The 27068-nt window shown below is 44.4% G+C and overlaps 2 protein-coding genes and 1 pseudogene across 3 annotated transcripts in view; 2 read left to right on the top strand and 1 right to left on the bottom strand.

The window, feature by feature from the left end:
• LOC133361554 (uncharacterized) overlaps positions 1 to 27068 on the bottom strand; it is a 173658-nt pseudogene that overhangs the window by 40736 nt on the left and 105854 nt on the right.
• LOC133361559 (zinc finger protein 239-like) overlaps positions 1 to 27068 on the top strand; it is a 39174-nt gene that overhangs the window by 76 nt on the left and 12030 nt on the right. Inside the window, exon 1 of one of the 2 annotated variants that reach the window (XM_061580486.1) lies at positions 26972 to 26993. The exons of the other annotated variant lie outside the window; for it this stretch is intronic. The gene's annotated coding sequence lies outside the window, so the exon portion shown is untranslated. Of the gene's footprint in view, positions 1 to 26971; positions 26994 to 27068 lie in introns of those variants that run through there. 2 annotated transcript variants of the gene reach the window in all.
• On the top strand, positions 200 to 26980 carry LOC133361560 (zinc finger protein 233-like). The gene is made up of 2 exons (XM_061580487.1): positions 200 to 467; positions 23752 to 26980. The coding sequence occupies exon 2, from the start codon at positions 23762 to 23764 to the stop codon at positions 24743 to 24745; it is 984 nt and encodes a 327-aa protein (XP_061436471.1). The 5' UTR covers positions 200 to 467; positions 23752 to 23761; the 3' UTR covers positions 24746 to 26980.

The following is a 27068-nucleotide window of genomic DNA, read 5'->3' as shown; positions in this document are numbered from 1 at the left end:
TGTTGTTGTTGTGGTGGTTGTTGTTGTGGTGGTTGTTGTTGTTGTGGTTGTTGTTGTTTACTCAGGCAGAGCCTTGCTCCGTCTCTCTCTCGTAGGGATATCAATTGAGTAGCGGCGAGTATGGAATCGATGTCCAGGTTGGAACATTACAACGCGGGGTCTGCTTAAGTTTAATTTGTCTTCATCTGGCTCACTACTTTAACATTTTTTAAAAATTATTTTTACAGTTTTTTTTCTCTTACCAGGCCAAGCCCACTTCAGCTGCTATACCGCTGTTGTTTTCAGAAGCGACCTGCCCACAACAAAGTGGCTTATCAACGTGTGGAAATGTCTGTCGGTCAAATACTCTAAACGCGTGGTGATGTTGACTCTTAATGTGGAGGGAAAAACCCTGAGGATCCGGAGGAAAATCCACGCGACCACGGGGAGAGAGACACGCAAACTCCAAATATACGTCCTTAATACAGGTTTGTTTGGGTTAGGTCGCGTAAAAATAAAAATGTGTCGGTAAACCCGACAGCCAATTAGAAAGGGGTTGTCACATAAACAGCACGTGGCCAATTCGTCACTATTGCAGCACTACACCGGTTGTGTGTTGGAGAGCCAAGCCACAACATTTACAATCTGAGTACGACGTTTCGCCAGTAATTACAACCAGCTTCAGCAGGCGACAACCAAATGCTGTGGCTTGGCTGTGTGGAAATATAAATCGGCTCACTGGGATTATAGCTCAGCATGCTAAGCGTTGCACTACCGCACAAACATCATTGAAAGTATATTGATCAAACATGAGTAATGTCTTGCCATGCTGGCTTTGTTAGAATAATTGATTTCTGACAATGAAGTCGGTAAATGTGTTTTTTGTAACGGTTCTTAGGTTGTGTTATAAAATCGCAGGGCTTGTTTGTTTAATAATTAGAGCAGCTTTTAAATCGTTGCCCTTGGAGAGTTTCAGGATAGACATTGTTGGATGTATTCCCATCTGATGGGTTTAATTGAATGAAGCTTAAATTTTGGCATACATGTCGACAGCAAATTGGTGAAAGCGCTCTTTTCATCTCAAGAAGATATTGAAGCCGCCGTTTCATACCATGATCCTGAAGGCAAAGACCTCCATGGCGGAAATCGTATGTTTTTTTGGCAAGCCTGTTGCTGGGTCAGTTTGGCGGAGTAGGAAATGGTAGCCATCATCACCTTGCAGGGTTTGCATCTTGGTGTTGATGACATTGTTGCAATGTGTTGTCAGACATGCAAGGAGATCTGTGAGAACAAATATAGCAGTGCAGTGGAGACACTTATGTTATGGTGAGTGTGTGGAATTGTAGTAGATGAAATGTCAAAATGAGTTTGCATGTGTGGCAAACCGAAAGTATTGAGAATGCCCCGGACTTTAACACATGGCAAGAGAAGGCGAGGGCGGGAGGTGAGGAGCGGGGGGGGGGGGGGTATAGGTGTTGAAGGTGAGAAGGTAAGCAAACAATTGTGCCAAAAACACACTAACTCACCCGTGAGTGTGCGTGGAAAGTTTGGGGTGTGTTGGCGCAATTTGGTTCACTAAAAATCTACACAAGTGCAAAGTCTGCTTTATCTTCATAGATTTATACTATACAATGTTTCGTCTTGGAATACTTTTTGTATACGGTGTCTTCTTTATTTCAATTGTATAGTTTATTTGGAATACAGTACAGTACTTCATTCAATTGTAAAATTTAGTTGACGTTTACTTAACGTCATTACTTAGGTAAGGCTTAAGTATTGAATGTCGCGCTTTTAGCTTTCGAGCGGCAATTTCCAAGAATGTAACATCCATGGTAACCTAGGGGCTGCTGTATTTTCTGTCTATTGACTACAGCAGAGGCTTACGGATTTTCAACATAAACTAAATCTCTGCATTCTTAATTAAATTAAGGCCTATAGTACTATTAAGAGGCTTGGGGATTTGGGTTGTTATTTGTATTCATATCTATGCCTCTGCTCACATTTGAGGATTTGTTTGATTTTGGGCAAGATGGTCTAACGCTGCGTGACCAGGATTCCGAGCCATAACCTGTTCAACATGGCTTGTGACAGAAATTCACTCTGGCCCCATGCATTACATTACATAGCATATTCAATTACTATGTAGTTTGAGAAGCTCCCAATAGTCATATACAAACCATTGCATTTGTTGCGGTTACAATGATACGCTAATCAATGCCTGGTTATAGTTAAAAGATCGTTCCCTGCCTGGTAAACCATGTTTCATCTGCTGATTATTTGGTAATGGCTACTCAGTGAGATGGAATTAGGGAATCTTGTTCTGTGCCTTGATAATTTCATCATGAAATGGGGCCTTGCAAATGTTTCACAAAAATAAATGACATACAACACTGCACCTGCTCAACTCTACGTGAATAATCAGGCAGTTCTACAAGTGTTGGAGGAGCTTCCATACCGGGTTGATGTGTTCACGACCAGCTCTGGTTTGGCAGCCAAAGTCTCATTTAAAATTAGTCGAGCAGCATTCTTTCATTAGACTTTGTAACACTGTGTGGAAGGTGCCTGGACTTTTGCTCCATACAAAGCTTTGAGTGTCCATCGCCAATGTCTAGTCCATCTGAGACCATCCCTCTCCCTGCCATACTGGCATCGCACCCGCCTCTCACCCTTCATCCTGTGGATGTTCGACGCACGGGATGGCACCACTTAGCCAATTCGAGTTGGCCTTAGTGAGTTACGTGGGTCACACAGCCACGAGGCGCTTGTTTTGTGAACACAACCCCTGGGCCTGGCTCTATGGGTGATATCAATATAGATTATAAGTAAGAATGCTCCCCAATAGACTCCCCCTGGAACTCTACCAGACACGTCCCACTGGGCGAAGACTCCGGGGCTGGCCCAAGACTATGTCGCTCGGCTGGCCTGGGAACACTTTGGAATTCTCCAGGATGAGCTAGAACAGGGGTGGGCAAACTTTTTGACTCGCGGGCCACAATGAGTTCTAAAATTTGACAGAGGGGCCGGGCCAGGAACAGGTGGATGGAGTGTTTGTGTGAACTAATATAAATGACATGTAAAAATCATTACATGAAAGGATTTGGCCTTTAACAGGTAGCAAAGCATTTATTTGCAAGGCAATTTAACAAATTGCACAAACATGAACAATACAAAAACATGTCGTAACGTGACTGATCAAACATCATGAAAACATCTGAGGCCTGCGCCAAACCAATTACCTCACTTGAACTTCTTTATTATCTACATTAACACGTTAGAGCAGCCACGCAGGCTGTGTCTCGGAGATTTGGCTCCAACCTCGCTGCAGCAACACATCATCACTTTCAGTTTCAGTGGGAACTTTTGTTGATCTCCCATTTTTGGCAGTGCATCCTAGTCTGGAGTTATTTTGGTTGTGGCAATTCTCAGGATAGATCTGAGGTGCTGATCCGTTAACTATGATCTGTGACGGGCTTTGTTGGCGTTCATGACGCTGAATGTCTGCTCACACACATAAGTCAAGCCAAACAAAGTCAGTATCTTCTGTGCAGTCCTCCGGAGGTTTGGAAACGTGGCTCTGTTAAGTGAAGCATAAAAGTCATTCAGTTTAACAGAGTTGAACTTCTCCTTTAGGACGGAGTCAGACTGAAGATCTATCAGTTCCAACTGCAGCTCATGTGGTGCTGTTTCAGGGTCTTGTGACAGGGGACAGGACACCAGCTGAAGTGGCTGTTCAATGTTTTAGAAATCAGAGAACCTACGGCAGAATTCTCCGTGCAGGTCCTCAAGTGATTTGCTGTATTTTTTTGCGTTTCGCGGTGCCTCCTCCTGCATGGCAAGTGTGGGGAAATGAGCAAAAGATTTTTTGTTCGCAATTTGTCCGGAGAACAAAGTGAGCTTGGATTTGAAGGCTTTCACATGTTTGTACATGTCGTGAACAAACTGATCTTTCCCCCTGCAGTTTCACATTCAGCTCATTCATGTGTGAAAATATGTCCACAGCAAACACAAAGTCACTAAGCCAGTTCTTGTCGCTTAGCTCAGGGAATTCGTCAGATTTCCCCATCAACTCCAAAAATGCGATGATGTCCTCTTTCAGCTCCCACACTCGTTGTAACACTTTCCCTAAACTTAACCAGTGGACACGAGAGTGGTACAGCAAGTCCTGATGATCCGCATCAGTTTCCTCCAGGAAGGTAATAAACTGACGGTGCTGAAGTCCCCTTGCTCGTATACAGTTCACAAGTTTTACGACTGGATTCACGACATGATTAAGCTGCAATACAGACTTACACAGGGATTCCTGATGGATGATGCAGTGAAGGAAAATAAGATCCTGGACGGAGTTTTCCTCTTTCACTTTATCCTGGATTCTTTTCAGCAGCCCAACATTTTTTCCAGTTAAATTTGGCGATCCATCCGTTGTGACAATGACAAGTTTACTCCAAGGTAGCTTCATTCTTTCGATGACAGCAGATATCTGGTTATACAAGTCCTCTCCCCGCGTTGTTGCTTTCAGGGACTCCATGGTCAAAAACTCCTCTGTTATCGCAAAACTGTCGTCAATCCCTCGGATAAAAATGATGAGCTGAGCAGTGTCTTTTATGTCCGTACTTTCATCCAGTGCTAGTGAATATAATTCAAAGGAATCAGACTTTTTGTTTAATTGACTGGCTATATTTTCATCAATCAGTTCCACACGGCGAATCACAGTCCTGCGTGATAAACTGACTTTTTCAAATTTTCTTTTGATCTCCGGACACAATATGTCTGCTGTCTGTACAATGCATTCTTTTACAAACTTGCCTTCGGAGAAAGTGGTAATGAGTGGTAATGTTGGTGAGAAGAAGGTTTTAACGAAAATTTAAATCGAAGTGAAGAAGAAAATTATTGAAAAGTTTGTATAATTAATGATTTTTCAAACTTTAATTATGTTTTCTGTGCTTAAAACTCTTTAACAAAAAACTGGGGTCTAGAACGGACTCGTGAAATTTGGAGAGAACTCGGAGTTAAGTTGTGTTTGTTTTGTTGAATTACACAAAGCGTAACAGTTATGTATATAACTTTTGTTATATAAAATTTCTAGTAAGATATTAATTTTGTGAGTGTAGTCATACCCCTCCCCCCTCATTCAAGCCGTAATTTAGATAGCGAAAGCGCCGAGTACGTAAATCGCTAACATAAGAACCCGTTAATCTCTTCTCGCATCATTCATACGATGATGCGGTGAAGTAAACGTTCATATGATATTACGGTGAATGCTTCCAAAAACAATACTGTACCCAAATATTACTGTTAACTTACTTTCAATAGAAACATGAATTGCTCATACGAATATTCTCTCTCTCAGAATCGACCGACTGATGTAGCAGACGAAACAATCATCTTGTTGAACGATTCTAAACCTTGATGCGTCAATGTTAGTTTTCTCTGTTCAAGGTTTTCTCAGTGTTATTAAATGTTTTTACATTTATTTTACTATTACACTGAATTCTATGGCGTAATTAACTATTTTTGTGCTTAATAATCTTAAAAAAACAATATTTAAATACAGTTCGTAGGAGTCTGGAACGGATTAATCGTATTTACATACAATCCAATGGGGAAACTAGGTTCGAGTCACGACCAAATCGGGTTGCGACCAAAGTTATAGAACTAATTATGGTCATAACCAGAGGTTCTACTTTACACCACACTCCCGGTCAAAGTGCTCCATCTAATGGGGAAATGGGGGCATTACAGGAGGAAGGTAAAATTTAATTTAATAATAATATTTGGACAAGTTCGGCGGGCCGGATTTAAAAGCCCAATGGGCCGTATACGGCCCAGGGGCCGTACTTTGCCCATGTCTGAGCTAGAGTCTGTCGCCAGGGAAAGAGAGACCTGGACCACCCTACTCAGCATGCTGCCACCACGACCCTCACCAGGACAAGCGTTTTCAGAAACTAACGAACACAGCTGTGATTCTTCTAGTTTTACACGGGCCCGCTCACCATCATGAAGGTCCTTAATGATCGTGAGCAGAGGGTCAGGGACTCCGAAATCACGAAGAACAACCCAGAGCCCAGGCCTACTAATGGTATCATAGGCCTTGACCAGGTCAATAAAGCAGAGATGTAGGTCTAGTTGGAATTCCCTACACCTCTGCTGTAGCAGACTGACAGAAAATATGGCATCTGTGCAGGACCGCCCTTTCCTGAAACCGCATTGGGGCTCTGCAAGCCTCTCCTCGGCGTGCCTAGCAAGGCGATGTTGAATAATCCTTGCCAGGACCTTCCCTGGCACGCTGAGGAGTGAGATGCCCCTGTAGTTGTTACAGTCCGTGCGGTCCCCCTTCTTAAAGAGGGGGACCACTAAGGTATCCTTCCAGTCCTGCGGAACCCATTCAGTGGTCCAGACTGTTGTTATGATCTTCTTGGTTCTTTCGGTAAAGTCACGTAGAAGGGAAGTAATAAAATAATAAAAATAAAACATAATAAAAACAATTCTCACGACGTTTCGGCCACAACGCAAGCAGCCGTCCTCAGGTGAAAACCAGGTCCGTCGAGGCGACAGAGTCTGAATGAAACAGCACACGAGCTTGGAGCATAAATATAAGCTGGGCGCATTGACAAAGGAATTTGCATATCAAAAGGGATTTAGCATATTTATGGGAAATGCAGGAATGTGATTAGTACTGCATATGCATGTGCATTATGCAGGATTAACAGCATCAAAGGGAGCTGCAGTTACTGCTGCTGCTGCAGTTACTGCTACTGCTGCAGTTTCTGCTGCTGCTGCAGTTGCTGCAGTTGCTGCTGCTGCACTTGCTGCTGCTGCTGCACTTGCTGCTGCTGCAGTTGCTGCCTTATCCATTTTAATATAACACTATGTATTATTCTACCCACCCTAATGTGTATCACACTGCTATATGTTTACTATACAATTACGACACCATACATTACTCTGCACACTGCACCATGCCAGTGAGTGGAACGCGGTCTGAAAGTCACCGTAAACGTGAACACAATCAGTTAAGATCCGAAATGGTTTATTACGTCCTTCCAATGATTGCTAAGCCAGAATCCATCTTCTCGGTTGAAATTGTCTCTGTGTTTGTATATGTGGATCGCCTCATGAACGAATCTCTCATGATAGCCAGATGGCTTGCAGAGAACCTCTGTCTTGGAGAAGTCAATGTCATGTAAGCCCACTGAATTGTAACAGTGATCTGCCACGGCTGAGGTGTTTGTCCTACCGTGTTTCAGGTCTGCCTTATGTTCACGGATGCGGTCCGAGACATGTCGTTTGGTTTCTCCAATGTAACTGCTACCACAGAGGCAACTTAGTTTGTAGACGCCAGGATACTGTATGTCTGGAACCACATCTTTTACAGACGGGACCAGATCACGGATTTTATGTACTGTGTTGAATCGGACCTGGATCTTGTGTTTAATCAGGATTTTGGAGATCTTTTTGTGACCCCAGCAATGTAGGGTAAGGTGATGGTCTTGAAAGGCTCCTCAACAGGATCCTTCTTGATGGTTGGAGTGATGGCTTTGCGGATTGTGTAGTCGGAGTAACCATTAGCCTTAAGAGCTTGGCGTACGTGTTTGAGTTCACTGGAAATGTGTTCATGGTCGGAGATGCATTGGGCTCTATGATATAGAGTCTTGATGAGGGAATTCTTCTGGGATGGATGGTGGTGGGAATCCGGTTTTAGATAAGCATCCGTGTGGGTGGCTTTCCTGTAGACAGAGTGGCTCATTGAACCATCAGGTCTCCTTTTGATTAGGACATCCAAAAAGGGTAGCTTGCCATCATTTTCGACTTCCATGGTGAATCTGATGGCTGGGTGTATGGAATTGATGTGGTCGAGAAATTGGTCTAGAGCAGGCCGGCCATGTGGCCAGATGACAAAAGTGTCGTCTACGTACCTCTTCCATAAGGTCGGGCGTAGAGTGGCAGTCTGGATGGCGTCCGTCTCAAATTTCTCCATGAAGATGTTGGCTACAACCGGAGATAGGGGGGAGCCCATTGGGGTGCCCTCAATTTGCTTGTAGAAGGTTCCATTCCAGGTGAAGTATGTATTGGTTAAGCAGTGTCTCACCAGGGGGGGTACCCCAGCATTCAGTCCTTGATGAACCAAGTCTTCAATGATTGCGATGGTGTCAGGCACAGGCACCTTGGTGAACAAGGAAACCACATCAAAACTGACAAGCAGGTCGTCTGGGGACAGGGCAATCCCCTTGATTGTCGATACCAGGTCAGTAGAGTTTAGTACTGCAGAGGTGGTTTTTCCAGTGAAAGGCCGTAGGATTTCGGACAAAAAACGAGCCAGTTTGTAAGTGGGGGAGTTGATAGTAGAGACAATGGGACGAAGAGGTGTATCTTCTTTATGTATCTTTGGCAAGCCGTACAATCTTGGTGGCCTGGCTGCAGAAGGTTTCAACGAGAACTGTTTGGTCTGATCAATTAATGCGGTTGAAGCAGAAATGATGTTGTTGGTTTTGGAGACGAGGCTGTTGGTGGGGTCTCTTTTTATTTTTGTATAGCTGCCATCGTTGAGTAGTTCTTGAATTTTGTTGTTGTATTCTATTTTGTCCATGATGACAGTGGCATTGCCTTTGTCGGCTGAGAGGATGACAATGTCATCCCTCTTTTTTAATTGAGCTAATTCAAAACGCTCATCTTTGCTGATGTTGCTAGCTGGCATCTTAGCGTTTTTGAGGGTTACAGAGATTTCAGATCTTGCTACGTCTGCAGCGATGTGACTCAAGCCCTTGAGAGCTACATCTACTCGAGCAATTATATCATTAACTGGTATGTGTCTAGGTGTGACTGCAAAGTTTAGTCCTTTAGCTAAAACGGATTTCAAACCTTCAGAAATAGGACTGTTACTGCGATTAATTACGACTTTGTTAACATCTAGCTTTTCAATGTGTGGGTCCGGTTTCTTGTTTGAGAGGCGGTTGAATTTGGAAATCAAGTTGTCCTTACATTTAGTCGACATAGCGGCAGCTGAAGAGGCAGTCATTTTTTCCACATGTTCCCAATCCGATGTGGACATTGTTACACTCAAAGATAAGTGTGATTTGTAGAGTGTCTTGTCTAACTGATCTAGTTCGGTGCGCGTAAGTCTGATTTTCTCTGAGATAAGAGCTAAGCTAGTTCTAGACAGAATTCGTTTCGCAATAGAAGAAGTTACAGCAGCAGAAGTTAGTGTAAATGCGTTTGGTATTACCTTAGAGTCGCGGCATCTCTTCAGAAAGGTGAGAGACTCGATTAGCTGAGCCTTCTTATCCCGGAGCTTGTTGAAGGATCTCAAAGTTATGTGGAAACCCTCCCCGTAGAGGCGGTTAAATTTCGATTTAAAGCTTTCGTGACTGCAGGGATTCATCTTCTTGGTTCTTTCGGTAAAGTCACGTAGAAGGGAAGTAATAAAATAATAAAAATAAAACATAATAAAACAATTCTCACGACGTTTCGGCCACAACGCAAGCAGCCGTCCTCAGGTGAAAACCAGGTCCGTCGAGGCGACAGAGTCTGAATGAAACAGCACACGAGCTTGGAGCATAAATATAAGCTGGGCGCATTGACAAAGGAATTTGCATATCAAAAGGGATTTAGCATATTTATGGGAAATGCAGGAATGTGATTAGTACTGCATATGCATGTGCATTATGCAGGATTAACAGCATCAAAGGGAGCTGCAGTTACTGCTGCTGCTGCAGTTACTGCTACTGCTGCAGTTTCTGCTGCTGCAGTTGCTGCTGCTGCAGTTGCTGCTGCTGCACTTGCTGCTGCTGCTGCACTTGCTGCTGCTGCAGTTGCTGCCTTATCCATTTTAATATAACACTATGTATTATTCTACCCACCCTAATGTGTATCACACTGCTATATGTTTACTATACAATTACGACACCATACATTACTCTGCACACTGCACCATGCCAGTGAGTGGAACGCGGTCTGAAAGTCACCGTAAACGTGAACACAATCAGTTAAGATCCGAAATGGTTTATTACGTCCTTCCAATGATTGCTAAGCCAGAATCCATCTTCTCGGTTGAAATTGTCTCTGTGTTTGTATATGTGGATCGCCTCATGAACGAATCTCTCATGATAGCCAGATGGCTTGCAGAGAACCTCTGTCTTGGAGAAGTCAATGTCATGTAAGCCCACTGAATTGTAACAGTGATCTGCCACGGCTGAGGTGTTTGTCCTACCGTGTTTCAGGTCTGCCTTATGTTCACGGATGCGGTCCGAGACATGTCGTTTGGTTTCTCCAATGTAACTGCTACCACAGAGGCAACTTAGTTTGTAGACGCCAGGATACTGTATGTCTGGAACCACATCTTTTACAGACGGGACCAGATCACGGATTTTATGTACTGTGTTGAATCGGACCTGGATCTTGTGTTTAATCAGGATTTTGGAGATCTTTTTTGTGACCCCAGCAATGTAGGGTAAGGTGATGGTCTTGAAAGGCTCCTCAACAGGATCCTTCTTGATGGTTGGAGTGATGGCTTTGCGGATTGTGTAGTCGGAGTAACCATTAGCCTTAAGAGCTTGGCGTACGTGTTTGAGTTCACTGGAAATGTGTTCATGGTCGGAGATGCATTGGGCTCTATGATATAGAGTCTTGATGAGGGAATTCTTCTGGGATGGATGGTGGTGGGAATCCGGTTTTAGATAAGCATCCGTGTGGGTGGCTTTCCTGTAGACAGAGTGGCTCATTGAACCATCAGGTCTCCTTTTGATTAGGACATCCAAAAAGGGTAGCTTGCCATCATTTTCTACTTCCATGGTGAATCTGATGGCTGGGTGTATGGAATTGATGTGGTCGAGAAATTGGTCTAGAGCAGGCCGGCCATGTGGCCAGATGACAAAAGTGTCGTCTACGTACCTCTTCCATAAGGTCGGGCGTAGAGTGGCAGTCTGGATGGCGTCCGTCTCAAATTTCTCCATGAAGATGTTGGCTACAACCGGAGATAGGGGGGAGCCCATTGGGGTGCCCTCAATTTGCTTGTAGAAGGTTCCATTCCAGGTGAAGTATGTATTGGTTAAGCAGTGTCTCACCAGGGGGGGTACCCCAGCATTCAGTCCTTGATGAACCAAGTCTTCAATGATTGCGATGGTGTCAGGCACAGGCACCTTGGTGAACAAGGAAACCACATCAAAACTGACAAGCAGGTCGTCTGGGGACAGGGCAATCCCCTTGATTGTCGATACCAGGTCAGTAGAGTTTAGTACTGCAGAGGTGGTTTTTCCAGTGAAAGGCCGTAGGATTTCGGACAAAAAACGAGCCAGTTTGTAAGTGGGGGAGTTGATAGTAGAGACAATGGGACGAAGAGGTGTATCTTCTTTATGTATCTTTGGCAAGCCGTACAATCTTGGTGGCCTGGCTGCAGAAGGTTTCAACGAGAACTGTTTGGTCTGATCAATTAATGCGGTTGAAGCAGAAATGATGTTGTTGGTTTTGGAGACGAGGCTGTTGGTGGGGTCTCTTTTTATTTTTGTATAGCTGCCATCGTTGAGTAGTTCTTGAATGTTGTTGTTGTATTCTATTTTGTCCATGATGACAGTGGCATTGCCTTTGTCGGCTGAGAGGATGACAATGTCATCCCTCTTTTTTAATTGAGCTAATTCAAAACGCTCATCTTTGCTGATGTTGCTAGCTGGCATCTTAGCGTTTTTGAGGGTTACAGAGATTTCAGATCTTGCTACGTCTGCAGCGATGTGACTCAAGCCCTTGAGAGCTACATCTACTCGAGCAATTATATCATTAACTGGTATGTGTCTAGGTGTGACTGCAAAGTTTAGTCCTTTAGCTAAAACGGATTTCAAACCTTCAGAAATAGGACTGTTACTGCGATTAATTACGACTTTGTTAACATCTAGCTTTTCAATGTGTGGGTCCGGTTTCTTGTTTGAGAGGCGGTTGAATTTGGAAATCAAGTTGTCCTTACATTTAGTCGACATAGCGGCAGCTGAAGAGGCAGTCATTTTTTCCACATGTTCCCAATACGATGTGGACATTGTTACACTCAAAGATAAGTGTGATTTGTAGAGTGTCTTGTCTAACTGATCTAGTTCGGTGCGCGTAAGTCTGATTTTCTCTGAGATAAGAGCTAAGCTAGTTCTAGACAGAATTCGTTTCGCAATAGAAGAAGTTACAGCAGCAGAAGTTAGTGTAAATGCGTTTGGTATTACCTCAGAGAAAATCAGACTTACGCGCACCGAACTAGATCAGTTAGACAAGACACTCTACAAATCACACTTATCTTTGAGTGTAACAATGTCCACATCGGATTGGGAACATGTGGAAAAAATGACTGCCTCTTCAGCTGCCGCTATGTCGACTAAATGTAAGGACAACTTGATTTCCAAATTCAACCGCCTCTCAAACAAGAAACCGGACCCACACATTGAAAAGCTAGATGTTAACAAAGTCGTAATTAATCGCAGTAACAGTCCTATTTCTGAAGGTTTGAAATCCGTTTTAGCTAAAGGACTAAACTTTGCAGTCACACCTAGACACATACCAGTTAATGATATAATTGCTCGAGTAGATGTAGCTCTCAAGGGCTTGAGTCACATCGCTGCAGACGTAGCAAGATCTGAAATCTCTGTAACCCTCAAAAACGCTAAGATGCCAGCTAGCAACATCAGCAAAGATGAGCGTTTTGAATTAGCTCAATTAAAAAAGAGGGATGACATTGTCATCCTCTCAGCCGACAAAGGCAATGCCACTGTCATCATGGACAAAATAGAATACAACAACAAAATTCAAGAACTACTCAACGATGGCAGCTATACAAAAATAAAAAGAGACCCCACCAACAGCCTCGTCTCCAAAACCAACAACATCATTTCTGCTTCAACCGCATTAATTGATCAGACCAAACAGTTCTCGTTGAAACCTTCTGCAGCCAGGCCACCAAGATTGTACGGCTTGCCAAAGATACATAAAGAAGATACACCTCTTCGTCCCATTGTCTCTACTATCAACTCCCCCACTTACAAACTGGCTCGTTTTTTGTCCGAAATCCTACGGCCTTTCACTGGAAAAACCACCTCTGCAGTACTAAACTCTACTGACCTGGTATCGACAATCAAGGGGATTGCCCTGTCCCCAGACGACCTGCTTGTCAGTTTTGATGTGGTTTCCTTGTTCACCAAGGTGCCTGTGCCTGACACCATCGCAATCATTGAAGACTTGGTTCATCAAGGACTGAATGCTGGGGTACCCCCCCTGGTGAGACACTGCTTAACCAATACATACTTCACCTGGAATGGAACCTTCTACAAGCAAATTGAGGGCACCCCAATGGGCTCCCCCCTATCTCCGGTTGTAGCCAACATCTTCATGGAGAAATTTGAGACGGACGCCATCCAGACTGCCACTCTACGCCCGACCTTATGGAAGAGGTACGTAGACGACACTTTTGTCATCTGGCCACATGGCCGGCCTGCTCTAGACCAATTTCTCGACCACATCAATTCCATACACCCAGCCATCAGATTCACCATGGAAGTCGAAAATGATGGCAAGCTACCCTTTTTGGATGTCCTAATCAAAAGGAGACCTGATGGTTCAATGAGCCACTCTGTCTACAGGAAAGCCACCCACACGGATGCTTATCTAAAACCGGATTCCCACCACCATCCATCCCAGAAGAATTCCCTCATCAAGACTCTATATCATAGAGCCCAATGCATCTCCGACCATGAACACATTTCCAGTGAACTCAAACACGTACGCCAAGCTCTTAAGGCTAATGGTTACTCCGACTACACAATCCGCAAAGCCATCACTCCAACCATCAAGAAGGATCCTGTTGAGGAGCCTTTCAAGACCATCACCTTACCCTACATTGCTGGGGTCACAAAAAAGATCTCCAAAATCCTGATTAAACACAAGATCCAGGTCCGATTCAACACAGTACATAAAATCCGTGATCTGGTCCCGTCTGTAAAAGATGTGGTTCCAGACATACAGTATCCTGGCGTCTACAAACTAAGTTGCCTCTGTGGTAGCAGTTACATTGGAGAAACCAAACGACATGTCTCGGACCGCATCCGTGAACATAAGGCAGACCTGAAACACGGTAGGACAAACACCTCAGCCGTGGCAGATCACTGTTACAATTCAGTGGGCTTACATGACATTGACTTCTCCAAGACAGAGGTTCTCTGCAAGCCATCTGGCTATCATGAGAGATTCGTTCATGAGGCGATCCACATATACAAACACAGAGACAATTTCAACCGAGAAGATGGATTCTGGCTTAGCAATCATTGGAAGGACGTAATAAACCATTTCGGATCTTAACTGATTGTGTTCACGTTTACGGTGACTTTCAGACCGCGTTCCACTCACTGGCATGGTGCAGTGTGCAGAGTAATGTATGGTGTCGTAATTGTATAGTAAACATATAGCAGTGTGATACACATTAGGGTGGGTAGAATAATACATAGTGTTATATTAAAATGGATAAGGCAGCAACTGCAGCAGCAGCAAGTGCAGCAGCAGCAGCAAGTGCAGCAGCAGCAACTGCAGCAGCAGCAACTGCAGCAGCAGCAGAAACTGCAGCAGTAGCAGTAACTGCAGCAGCAGCAGTAACTGCAGCTCCCTTTGATGCTGTTAATCCTGCATAATGCACATGCATATGCAGTACTAATCACATTCCTGCATTTCCCATAAATATGCTAAATCCCTTTTGATATGCAAATTCCTTTGTCAATGCGCCCAGCTTATATTTATGCTCCAAGCTCGTGTGCTGTTTCATTCAGACTCTGTCGCCTCGACGGACCTGGTTTTCACCTGAGGACGGCTGCTTGCGTTGTGGCCGAAACGTCGTGAGAATTGTTTTATTATGTTTTATTTTTATTATTTTATTACTTCCCTTCTACGTGACTTTACCGAAAGAACCAAGAAGATGAATCCCTGCAGTCACGAAAGCTTTAAATCGAAATTTAACCGCCTCTACGGGGAGGGTTTCCACATAACTTTGAGATCCTTCAACAAGCTCCGGGATAAGAAGGCTCAGCTAATCGAGTCTCTCACCTTTCTGAAGAGATGCCGCGACTCTAAGGTAATACCAAACGCATTTACACTAACTTCTGCTGCTGTAACTTCTTCTATTGCGATACGAATTCTGTCTAGAACTAGCTTAGCTCTTATCTCAGAGAAAATCAGACTTACGCGCACCGAACTAGATCAGTTAGACAAGACACTCTACAAATCACACTTATCTTTGAGTGTAACAATGTCCACATCGGATTGGGAACATGTGGAAAAAATGACTGCCTCTTCAGCTGCCGCTATGTCGACTAAATGTAAGGACAACTTGATTTCCAAATTCAACCGCCTCTCAAACAAGAAACCGGACCCACACATTGAAAAGCTAGATGTTAACAAAGTCGTAATTAATCGCAGTAACAGTCCTATTTCTGAAGGTTTGAAATCCGTTTTAGCTAAAGGACTAAACTTTGCAGTCACACCTAGACACATACCAGTTAATGATATAATTGCTCGAGTAGATGTAGCTCTCAAGGGCTTGAGTCACATCGCTGCAGACGTAGCAAGATCTGAAATCTCTGTAACCCTCAAAAACGCTAAGATGCCAGCTAGCAACATCAGCAAAGATGAGCGTTTTGAATTAGCTCAATTAAAAAAGAGGGATGACATTGTCATCCTCTCAGCCGACAAAGGCAATGCCACTGTCATCATGGACAAAATAGAATACAACAACAAAATTCAAGAACTACTCAACGATGGCAGCTATACAAAAATAAAAAGAGACCCCACCAACAGCCTCGTCTCCAAAACCAACAACATCATTTCTGCTTCAACCGCATTAATTGATCAGACCAAACAGTTCTCGTTGAAACCTTCTGCAGCCAGGCCACCAAGATTGTACGGCTTGCCAAAGATACATAAAGAAGATACACCTCTTCGTCCCATTGTCTCTACTATCAACTCCCCCACTTACAAACTGGCTCGTTTTTTGTCCGAAATCCTACGGCCTTTCACTGGAAAAACCACCTCTGCAGTACTAAACTCTACTGACCTGGTATCGACAATCAAGGGGATTGCCCTGTCCCCAGACGACCTGCTTGTCAGTTTTGATGTGGTTTCCTTGTTCACCAAGGTGCCTGTGCCTGACACCATCGCAATCATTGAAGACTTGGTTCATCAAGGACTGAATGCTGGGGTACCCCCCCTGGTGAGACACTGCTTAACCAATACATACTTCACCTGGAATGGAACCTTCTACAAGCAAATTGAGGGCACCCCAATGGGCTCCCCCCTATCTCCGGTTGTAGCCAACATCTTCATGGAGAAATTTGAGACGGACGCCATCCAGACTGCCACTCTACGCCCGACCTTATGGAAGAGGTACGTAGACGACACTTTTGTCATCTGGCCACATGGCCGGCCTGCTCTAGACCAATTTCTCGACCACATCAATTCCATACACCCAGCCATCAGATTCACCATGGAAGTCGAAAATGATGGCAAGCTACCCTTTTTGGATGTCCTAATCAAAAGGAGACCTGATGGTTCAATGAGCCACTCTGTCTACAGGAAAGCCACCCACACGGATGCTTATCTAAAACCGGATTCCCACCACCATCCATCCCAGAAGAATTCCCTCATCAAGACTCTATATCATAGAGCCCAATGCATCTCCGACCATGAACACATTTCCAGTGAACTCAAACACGTACGCCAAGCTCTTAAGGCTAATGGTTACTCCGACTACACAATCCGCAAAGCCATCACTCCAACCATCAAGAAGGATCCTGTTGAGGAGCCTTTCAAGACCATCACCTTACCCTACATTGCTGGGGTCACAAAAAAGATCTCCAAAATCCTGATTAAACACAAGATCCAGGTCCGATTCAACACAGTACATAAAATCCGTGATCTGGTCCCGTCTGTAAAAGATGTGGTTCCAGACATACAGTATCCTGGCGTCTACAAACTAAGTTGCCTCTGTGGTAGCAGTTACATTGGAGAAACCAAACGACATGTCTCGGACCGCATCCGTGAACATAAGGCAGACCTGAAACACGGTAGGACAAACACCTCAGCCGTGGCAGATCACTGTTACAATTCAGTGGGCTTACATGACATTGACTTCTCCAAGACAGAGGTTCTCTGCAAGCCATCTGGCTATCATGAGAGATTCGTTCATGAGGCGATCCACATATACAAACACAGAGACAATTTCAACCGAGAAGATGGATTCTGGCTTAGCAATCATTGGAAGGACGTAATAAACCATTTCGGATCTTAACTGATTGTGTTCACGTTTACGGTGACTTTCAGACCGCGTTCCACTCACTGGCATGGTGCAGTGTGCAGAGTAATGTATGGTGTCGTAATTGTATAGTAAACATATAGCAGTGTGATACACATTAGGGTGGGTAGAATAATACATAGTGTTATATTAAAATGGATAAGGCAGTAACTGCAGCAGCAGCAAGTGCAGCAGCAGCAGCAAGTGCAGCAGCAGCAACTGCAGCAGCAGCAACTGCAGCAGCAGCAGAAACTGCAGCAGTAGCAGTAACTGCAGCAGCAGCAGTAACTGCAGCTCCCTTTGATGCTGTTAATCCTGCATAATGCACATGCATATGCAGTACTAATCACATTCCTGCATTTCCCATAAATATGCTAAATCCCTTTTGATATGCAAATTCCTTTGTCAATGCGCCCAGCTTATATTTATGCTCCAAGCTCGTGTGCTGTTTCATTCAGACTCTGTCGCCTCGACGGACCTGGTTTTCACCTGAGGACGGCTGCTTGCGTTGTGGCCGAAACGTCGTGAGAATTGTTTTATTATGTTTTATTTTTATTATTTTATTACTTCCCTTCTACGTGACTTTACCGAAAGAACCAAGAAGATGAATCCCTGCAGTCACGAAAGCTTTAAATCGAAATTTGTTGTTATGATGTCATGTACAGTGAGGGAAAAAAGTATTTGATCCCCTGTTGATTTTGTACGTTTGCCCACTGACAAAGAAATGATCATCTTCTTGGTTCTTTCGGTAAAGTCACGTAGAAGGGAAGTAATAAAATAATAAAAATAAAACATAATAAAACAATTCTCACGACGTTTCGGCCACAACGCAAGCAGCCGTCCTCAGGTGAAAACCAGGTCCGTCGAGGCGACAGAGTCTGAATGAAACAGCACACGAGCTTGGAGCATATATATAAGCTGGGCGCATTGACAAAGGAATTTGCATATCAAAAGGAATTTAGCATATTTATGGGAAATGCAGGAATGTGATTAGTACTGCATATGCATGTGCATTATGCAGGATTAACAGCATCAAAGGGAGCTGCAGTTACTGCTGCTGCAGCAGTTGCTGCTGCTGCTGCAGTTTCTGCTGCTGCTGCAGTTGCTGCTGCTGCTACAGTTGCTGCTGCTGCAATTGCTGCTGCTGCTGCACTTGCTGCTGCTGCTGCAGTTGCTGCCTTATCCATTTTAATATAACACTATGTATTATTCTACCCACCCTAATGTGTATCATACTGCTATATGTTTACTGTACAATTACGACACCATACATTACTCTGCACACTGCACCATGCCAGTGAGTGGAACGCGGTCTGAAAGTCACCATAAACGTGAACACAATCAGTTAAGATCCGAAATGGTTTATTACGTCCTTCCAATGATTGCTAAGCCAGAATCCATCTTCTCGGTTGAAATTGTCTCTGTGTTTGTATATGTGGATCGCCTCATGAACGAATCTCTCATGATAGCCAGATGGCTTGCAGAGAACCTCTGTCTTGGAGAAGTCAATGTCATGTGAGCCCACTGAATTGTAACAGTGATCTGCCACGGCTGAGGTGTTTGTCCTACCGTGTTTCAGGTCTGCCTTATGTTCACGGATGCGGTCCGAGACATGTCGTTTGGTTTCCCCAATGTAACTGCTACCACAGAGGAAACTTAGTTTGTAGACGCCAGGGTACTGTATGTCTGGAACCACATCTTTTACAGACGGGACCAGATCACGGATTTTATGTACTGTGTTGAATCGGACCTGGATCTTGTGTTTAATCAGGATTTTGGAGATCTTTTTTGTGACCCCAGCAATGTAGGGTAAGGTGATGGTCTTGAAAGGCTCCTCAACAGGATCCTTCTTGATGGTTGGAGTGATGGCTTTGCGGATTGTGTAGTCGGAGTAACCATTAGCCTTAAGAGCTTGGCGTACGTGTTTGAGTTCACTGGAAATGTGTTCATGGTCGGAGATGCATTGGGCTCTATGATATAGAGTCTTGATGAGGGAATTCTTCTGGGATGGATGGTGGTGGGAATCCGGTTTTAGATAAGCATCCGTGTGGGTGGCTTTCCTGTAGACAGAGTGGCTCATTGAACCATCAGGTCTCCTTTTGATTAGGACATCCAAAAAGGGTAGCTTGCCATCATTTTCGACTTCCATGGTGAATCTGATGGCTGGGTGTATGGAATTGATGTGGTCGAGAAATTGGTCTAGAGCAGGCCGGCCATGTGGCCAGATGACAAAAGTGTCGTCTACGTACCTCTTCCATAAGGTCGGGCGTAGAGTGGCAGTCTGGATGGCGTCCGTCTCAAATTTCTCCATGAAGATGTTGGCTACAACCGGAGATAGGGGGGAGCCCATTGGGGTGCCCTCAATTTGCTTGTAGAAGGTTCCATTCCAGGTGAAGTATGTATTGGTTAAGCAGTGTCTCACTAGGGGGGGTACCCCAGCATTCAGTCCTTGATGAACCAAGTCTTCAATGATTGCGATGGTGTCAGGCACAGGCACCTTGGTGAACAAGGAAACCACATCAAAACTGACAAGCAGGTCGTCTGGGGACAGGGCAATCCCCTTGATTGTCGATACCAGGTCAGTAGAGTTTAGTACTGCAGAGGTGGTTTTTCCAGTGAAAGGCCGTAGGATTTCGGACAAAAAACGAGCCAGTTTGTAAGTGGGGGAGTTGATAGTAGAGACAATGGGACGAAGAGGTGTATCTTCTTTATGTATCTTTGGCAAGCCGTACAATCTTGGTGGCCTGGCTGCAGAAGGTTTCAACGAGAACTGTTTGGTCTGATCAATTAATGCGGTTGAAGCAGAAATGATGTTGTTGGTTTTGGAGACGAGGCTGTTGGTGGGGTCTCTTTTTATTTCTGTATAGCTGCCATCGTTGAGTAGTTCTTGAATTTTGTTGTTGTATTCTATTTTGTCCATGATGACAGTGGCATTGCCTTTGTCGGCTGAGAGGATGACAATGTCATCCCTCTTTTTTAATTGAGCTAATTCAAAACGCTCATCTTTGCTGATGTTGCTAGCTGGCATCTTAGCGTTTTTGAGGGTCACAGATATTTCAGATCTTGCTACGTCTGCAGCGATGTGACTCAAGCCCTTGAGAGCTACATCTACTCGAGCAATTATATCATTAACTGGTATGTGTCTAGGTGTGACTGCAAAGTTTAGTCCTTTAGCTAAAACGGATTTCAAACCTTCAGAAATAGGACTGTTACTGCGATTAATTACGACTTTGTTAACATCTAGCTTTTCAATGTGTGGGTCCGGTTTCTTGTTTGAGAGGCGGTTGAATTTGGAAATCAAGTTGTCCTTACATTTAGTCGACATAGCGGCAGCTGAAGAGGCAGTCATTTTTTCCACATGTTCCCAATCCGATGTGGACATTGTTACACTCAAAGATAAGTGTGATTTGTAGAGTGTCTTGTCTAACTGATCTAGTTCGGTGCGCGTAAGTCTGATTTTCTCTGAGATAAGAGCTAAACTAGTTCTAGACAGAATTCGTTTCGCATTAGAAGAAGTTACAGCAGCAGATGTTAGTGTAAATGCGTTTGGTATTACCTTAGAGTCGCGGCATCTCTTCAGAAAGGTGAGAGACTCGATTAGCTGAGCCTTCTTATCCCGGAGCTTGTTGAAGGATCTCAACATAAGGCAGACCTGAAACACGGTAGGACAAACACCTCAGCCGTGGCAGATCACTGTTACAATTCAGTGGGCTCACATGACATTGACTTCTCCAAGACAGAGGTTCTCTGCAAGCCATCTGGCTATCATGAGAGATTCGTTCATGAGGCGATCCACATATACAAACACAGAGACAATTTCAACCGAGAAGATGGATTCTGGCTTAGCAATCATTGGAAGGACGTAATAAACCATTTCGGATCTTAACTGATTGTGTTCACGTTTACGGTGACTTTCAGACCGCGTTCCACTCACTGGCATGGTGCAGTGTGCAGAGTAATGTATGGTGTCGTAATTGTACAGTAAACATATAGCAGTATGATACACATTAGGGTGGGTAGAATAATACATAGTGTTATATTAAAATGGATAAGGCAGCAACTGCAGCAGCAGCAGCAAGTGCAGCAGCAGCAGCAATTGCAGCAGCAGCAACTGCAGCAGCAGCAGCAACTGCAGCAGCAGCAGAAACTGCAGCAGCAGCAGCAACTGCTGCAGCAGCAGTAACTGCAGCTCCCTTTGATGCTGTTAATCCTGCATAATGCACATGCATATGCAGTACTAATCACATTCCTGCATTTCCCATAAATATGCTAAATTCCTTTTGATATGCAAATTCCTTTGTCAATGCGCCCAGCTTATATATATGCTCCAAGCTCGTGTGCTGTTTCATTCAGACTCTGTCGCCTCGACGGACCTGGTTTTCACCTGAGGACGGCTGCTTGCGTTGTGGCCGAAACGTCGTGAGAATTGTTTTATTATGTTTTATTTTTATTATTTTATTACTTCCCTTCTACGTGACTTTACCGAAAGAACCAAGAAGATGAATCCCTGCAGTCACGAAAGCTTTAAATCGAAAAGAAATGATCAGTCTATAGTTTTAATGGTAGGTTTATTTGAACAATGAGAGACAGAATAACAACAACAAAATCCAGAAAACGCATGACCCCCTCTCAATCAGAAAGATTTCTGGCTCCCAGGTGTTTTTTATACAGGTAACAAGCTGAGATAAGGAGCACACTCTGAAAGGGAGTGCTCCTAATCTCAGCTTGTTACCTGTATAAAAGACACCTGTTCACAGAAGCAATCAATCAGATTCCAAACTCTCCACCATGGCCAAGACCAAAGAGCTCTCCAAGGATGTCAGGGACAAGATTGTAGATCTACACAAGGCTGGAATGGGCTACAAGACCATCGCCAAGCAGCTTGGTGAGAAGGTGACAACAGTTGGTGCGATTATTTGCAAATGGAAGAAACACAAAATAACTGTCAATCTCCCTCGGCCTGGGGCTCCATGCAAGATCTCACCTCGTGGAGTTGCAATGATCATGAGAACGGTGAGGAATCAGCCCAGAACTACACGGGAGGATCTTGTCAATGATCTCAAGGCAGCTGGGACCACAATCACCAATAAAACAGTTGGTAACACACTATGCCGTGAAGGACTTAAATCCTGCAGCACCCGCAAGGTCCCCCTGCTCAAGAAAGCACATATACATGCCCGTCTGAAGTTTGCCAATGAACATCTGAATGATTCAGAGGACAACTGCGTGAAAGTGTTGTGGTCAGATGAGACCAAAATGGAGCTCTTTGGCATCAACTCGCCGTGTTTGGAGGAGGAGGAATGCTGCCTATGACCCCAAGAACACCATCCCCACGGTCAAATATGGAGGTGGAAACATTATGCTTTGGGGGTGTTTTTCTGCTAAGGGGACAGGACAACTTCACCGCATCAAAGGGACGATGGACGGGGCCATGTACCGTCAAATCTTGGGTGAGAACCTCCTTCCCTCAGCCAGGGCATTGAAAATGGGTCGTGGATGGGTATTCCAGCATGACAATGACCCAAAACACACAACCAAGGCAACAAAGGAGTGGCTCAAGAAGAAGCATATTAAGGTCCTGGAGTGGCCTAGCCAGTCTCCAGACCTTAATCCCATAGAAAATCTGTGGAGGGAGCTGAAGGTTCGAGTTGCCAAACGTCAGCCTCGAAACCTTAATGACTTGGAGAAGATCTGCAAAGAGGAGTGGGACAAAATCCCTCCTGAAATGTGTGCAAACCTGGTGGCCAACTACAAGAAACGTCTGACCTCTGTGATTGCCAACAAGGGTTTTGCCACCAAGTACTAAGTCATGTTTTGAGAGGGGTCAAATACTTATTTCCCTCATTAAAATGCAAATCAATTTATAACATTTTTGACATGCGTTTTTCTGGATTTTGTTGTTATTCTGTCTATTACTGTTTAAATAAACCTACCATTCAAATTATAGACTGATCATTTCTTCGTCAGTGGGCAAACGTACAAAATCAGCAGGGGACCAAATACTTTTTCCCTCACTGTATGCAGCTGAAGTTAGATCTATTCATCCGAGCATTCAAGCAAATCTGAGCCTGGCTTCCACCTCGAAGTTTTGATTGAACATTAATTTATGCATTTCTGCATAATACAAATAGTATTATTTTCAAGACACTTTGTTATTATAGCTGAATTTTTCTTAAATATTCCTTTCATAGCTAGACAGCCGAAATTGTGTGCTTGGAGTTTTGGATAAAGATTCATTTTGAAGATACTAGAGCATCCAGGCATATTTATGACCATTTGCCCTCTCATTGTGTGTCTTAACAACCCGCGTGATGAATTGGGGAATTATTTTCACTATATCATTAATATATGAATAAGTATAGATGTGTAAGTCATGTGTGACTGTGTATATATGCATTCCTCTGTGCCTTGATACTGACGTAGATGGTTTGGATATGTTCTTCTGTCTGCAGCTGACGCTTTCTCTGACTCTTCCTCTGCAGAATTGGTCTGATGGAGCAAAGGGACTCGGCGCAGCTCGGTACAAGAAGGAAACAATGCGACCAGTATGCAGACAGCACGGATCGTACTGGAAGTTTGACACAACACCAGAGAACTCACACAGGAGAGAACCCCTTCAAGTGCAGTGTGTGTGAGAAGGCATTTGCAACGTTATCAAATGTTAAGCGCCACCAGAGAACACACACAGGAGATAAACCCTTCAAGTGCACTGTGTGTGAGAAGGCATTTGCAACGTTATCAAATCTTCAGAGCCACCAGAGAACGCACACGGGAGCTAAACCCTTCAAGTGCACTCTGTGTGAGAAGACATTTGCACGGTCATCACATCTTCACGACCACGAAAGAACACACACAGGACAGAAACCCTTCAGGTGCACTATGTGTGAGAAGGCATTTGCACAGTCATCACATCTTCAGAGCCACCAGAGAACACACACAGGAGAGAAACCCTTCAAGTGCACTGTGTGTGGGAAGGCATTTGCACAGTCATCACATCTTCAGAGCCACCAGAGAACACACACAGAGAAACCCTTCAATTGCACTCTGTGCAGGAAGGCGTTTGCACTGTCATCACATCTTCAAAGACACCAGAGAAGACACAGGCATCAGAAGATCCCCAAGGAGCGGGGTCTGAAATCGGCTTGTGTCAGTCCAAGTGCTGCAATGAGCCCATCCCTGCTGAAAAAAGAACCAGAATTTAATTCCAGCTTGGACGCAATTAAATGTATCAAGGTAGATTTTGAAGAGGTGAAATGTGAAGAAGTGATGGTGAAGAGCGAAGAAGCGATGGTAAAATGTGAAGATGAAGATTCAACTACAAAATCGGACCTTTACATCGATGGAGGCAACGTGAAGCAGGAGGAGAATTCTGACTGTGAGGCAGAGCGAGACAACTCCCAGGAGTTTGTGGAAGTGGAGGTGTGGGTGGACTTCTTAGACAATACAACGTCAAATGGAGACCCGGTAGATGTGTAAGCTTGAGACAATGAAGCTCCAATATATGCACCTTTGTCACAGGCCTTTAATTAAAATAACGTGAAGTTGCACACTAAATTCCTAGGTTCAACCTGCAGAGTAAGAGCAGCCAGTATTTGCGAACCTGTGGGTTGGGTAGATCTCTAACCAGGAGCCAATAATCTCCGAAGCATTCTCTGTTATACTATGTTATAATAATTTTAGCATTTACATGGTGCTTGCTTAATCGCCTCAGCAACTCAGTTTTGTATCATCTCATCACAAACACTCGAAGAGCATGTTGTATATATGCCTTTTCCATAAAATTATTATGAGTGATTTTTTTCTATTTTTTGTAATAATTTTGATCGGGATGTAGCGCTGTGGCATGGAAAGGGTGAGTCTCCCCCCCTGCCTCCTGCCTTGCCACGCAAAAGACAGCTGTAGGATAATTACTCACAAGCCTGTTTGGGAAGTCATAAAATGTAATACAAAATGGCAAACCCAAGGGGAGGGGGTCTAATGAGATTCTGCGGGAAGTCCCTAGTTGACTTCAAGAGAAGGCCGCCATAAAGGAAAAACCCCACAATAAAACAAAAGACGAAAACAGCAGTGGTCATGAACCTCCCTTGGACAGCGAAATTCACCCAAGGGCAGTTAATCATTACGAGTTAACTGGGGTTTTTAAAAATACAACAGTAAGGTTTTAAGCTTAGCTATATCTTCAACCTCAGGATATCAAAATATAACTTGAGAATAAGAAGCACGGATCCCTGGCAATACAGACTGGGAACAAATGTTAATTAAACCCTCGTAATATCCTTGGTAACAACTATGGTATACCACAAATCTTGGTTAAGCATAAACCAAGTAATTATGAAAGTATTAGACCTAGGGTCATTCGGAAGAGATAATGCGAAATATGTCAATCAAACGACCAAGATAATATGTATTCCACGGGATCAGAGCCTCGCCCAACCGCCTTTGTCTTCCAGTAGCTAACACAGTACATGGTCAGTTTAACACGTAGGCTTTCGCGACCAATATTAGTCAAATGTGTCGTAACCCTCCACCATCCGACACTGACAAACAGTAAAAAAAAATATGTCGCGTTTTTTACCAAGACAAATAGTTCACTACTTTAGCCCACCACCGGTGTGTTGAGTGATTCAACATCATTTAAAAATTTTAGTACAACATTTCGCTGGTAATTACATCCAGCATCATCGGGCAATTTGCCAGAATGGTGAGGACCTCCACTCGCTCCCGGTCTTAAATGGAGCAACAGGGTGATGTCATCTTTTAGCTCAATCTGGTGCAGTGATTCGAGACAGGGAGGGTATTGTAATTATATAATTGACTAGCTTTACTACCTGGCTTCGCCCGGGACTTAGATTCACTACGCCTGGCCGCCTTTGTCTCCCCAGTGGCGATGTTCACACACCATACCAGTTACTCGTTTGAGGCTGAGTCGACCTAGGGGAGGCCCAGGACCGGTTCAAATTATCGTCACCGGTAGTGGCCGTGAGCGGGAATCAAACTCTGATCGCCAGGTTCGTAGCGCAGCCCGCTAACCACTACACTACAATGCGTTACGCTTCCACATGCGCGGGTCACATGACAGATTTGATGTCACAGCTCACGCAAAAAATATATGCTCCCCCCAAAAAAAAGTGTGTACAGTCTGGAAAGTACCCACATGGCAAGTTTGTTGCATATCGGGAAGTACGCTAAACATTTTGAACAGACACACATAATCACAACTTTGGCTTTTATGTGTAATGGGTTCCGGAGACACTTGTAGACGTAACTTCTTTATTACGATACCACACTCCAACAGTCCTCTGTTACAACCTAGGGACACAGCCTAGGGACACAGCCTACTCTGGCTACGCTCTCGGGTCCTCCGGCTACAATTACCCTAGGGGAGGCTACCTGACCCGACCCAGCCAAGGTGCGGGTCTCGACTCTGGCTTCCTTGAAACTCGCCCTTACAAGGACGTAGAGCCGGAAGTCCCAGAGTCCCACCACTGCCCGCACAGCGTGCCGGCCCTTACAAGGACAAGCGGGGCGAGGGGGTCCAGGGTCCTATACTGGCTGGTCTTGGGTCTTGAGCTGTGACTGGTCCCGATCGACTGGGGAGGTCCCCTTTAATGTCCCTTTGCCCATCAAGGGGTGGCGTTACGTGGGATCGTAGATCCCCCGCAGCCCCCCCCCCCTTTTGGCGGTACGGGGCACCCTTGCAGATGGACCTCGTCTACCACTGCCGGTAAGTTTGGCCCATTTACGGCACTACATACGTATAAGGAGATTGGTAATCATTCAATTGTTGTTAATTGCTATT

Source organism: Lethenteron reissneri, unplaced genomic scaffold (genome assembly GCF_015708825.2).
Source record: "Lethenteron reissneri isolate LAM-NWPU_2019-01 unplaced genomic scaffold, ASM1570882v1 scaffold_114, whole genome shotgun sequence".
Classification (NCBI taxonomy): Eukaryota; Metazoa; Chordata; class Hyperoartia; order Petromyzontiformes; family Petromyzontidae; genus Lethenteron; species Lethenteron reissneri.
Note: the sequence above shows the minus strand (reverse complement) of the source record. Positions and strands in the feature narration are given on the sequence as shown.

Coding starts and splice junctions, on each gene's coding strand:
- LOC133361560 (XM_061580487.1), top strand. CDS start 23,762: ATGGAGCAAAGGGACTCGGCGCAGCTCGGTACAAGAAGGAAACAATGC.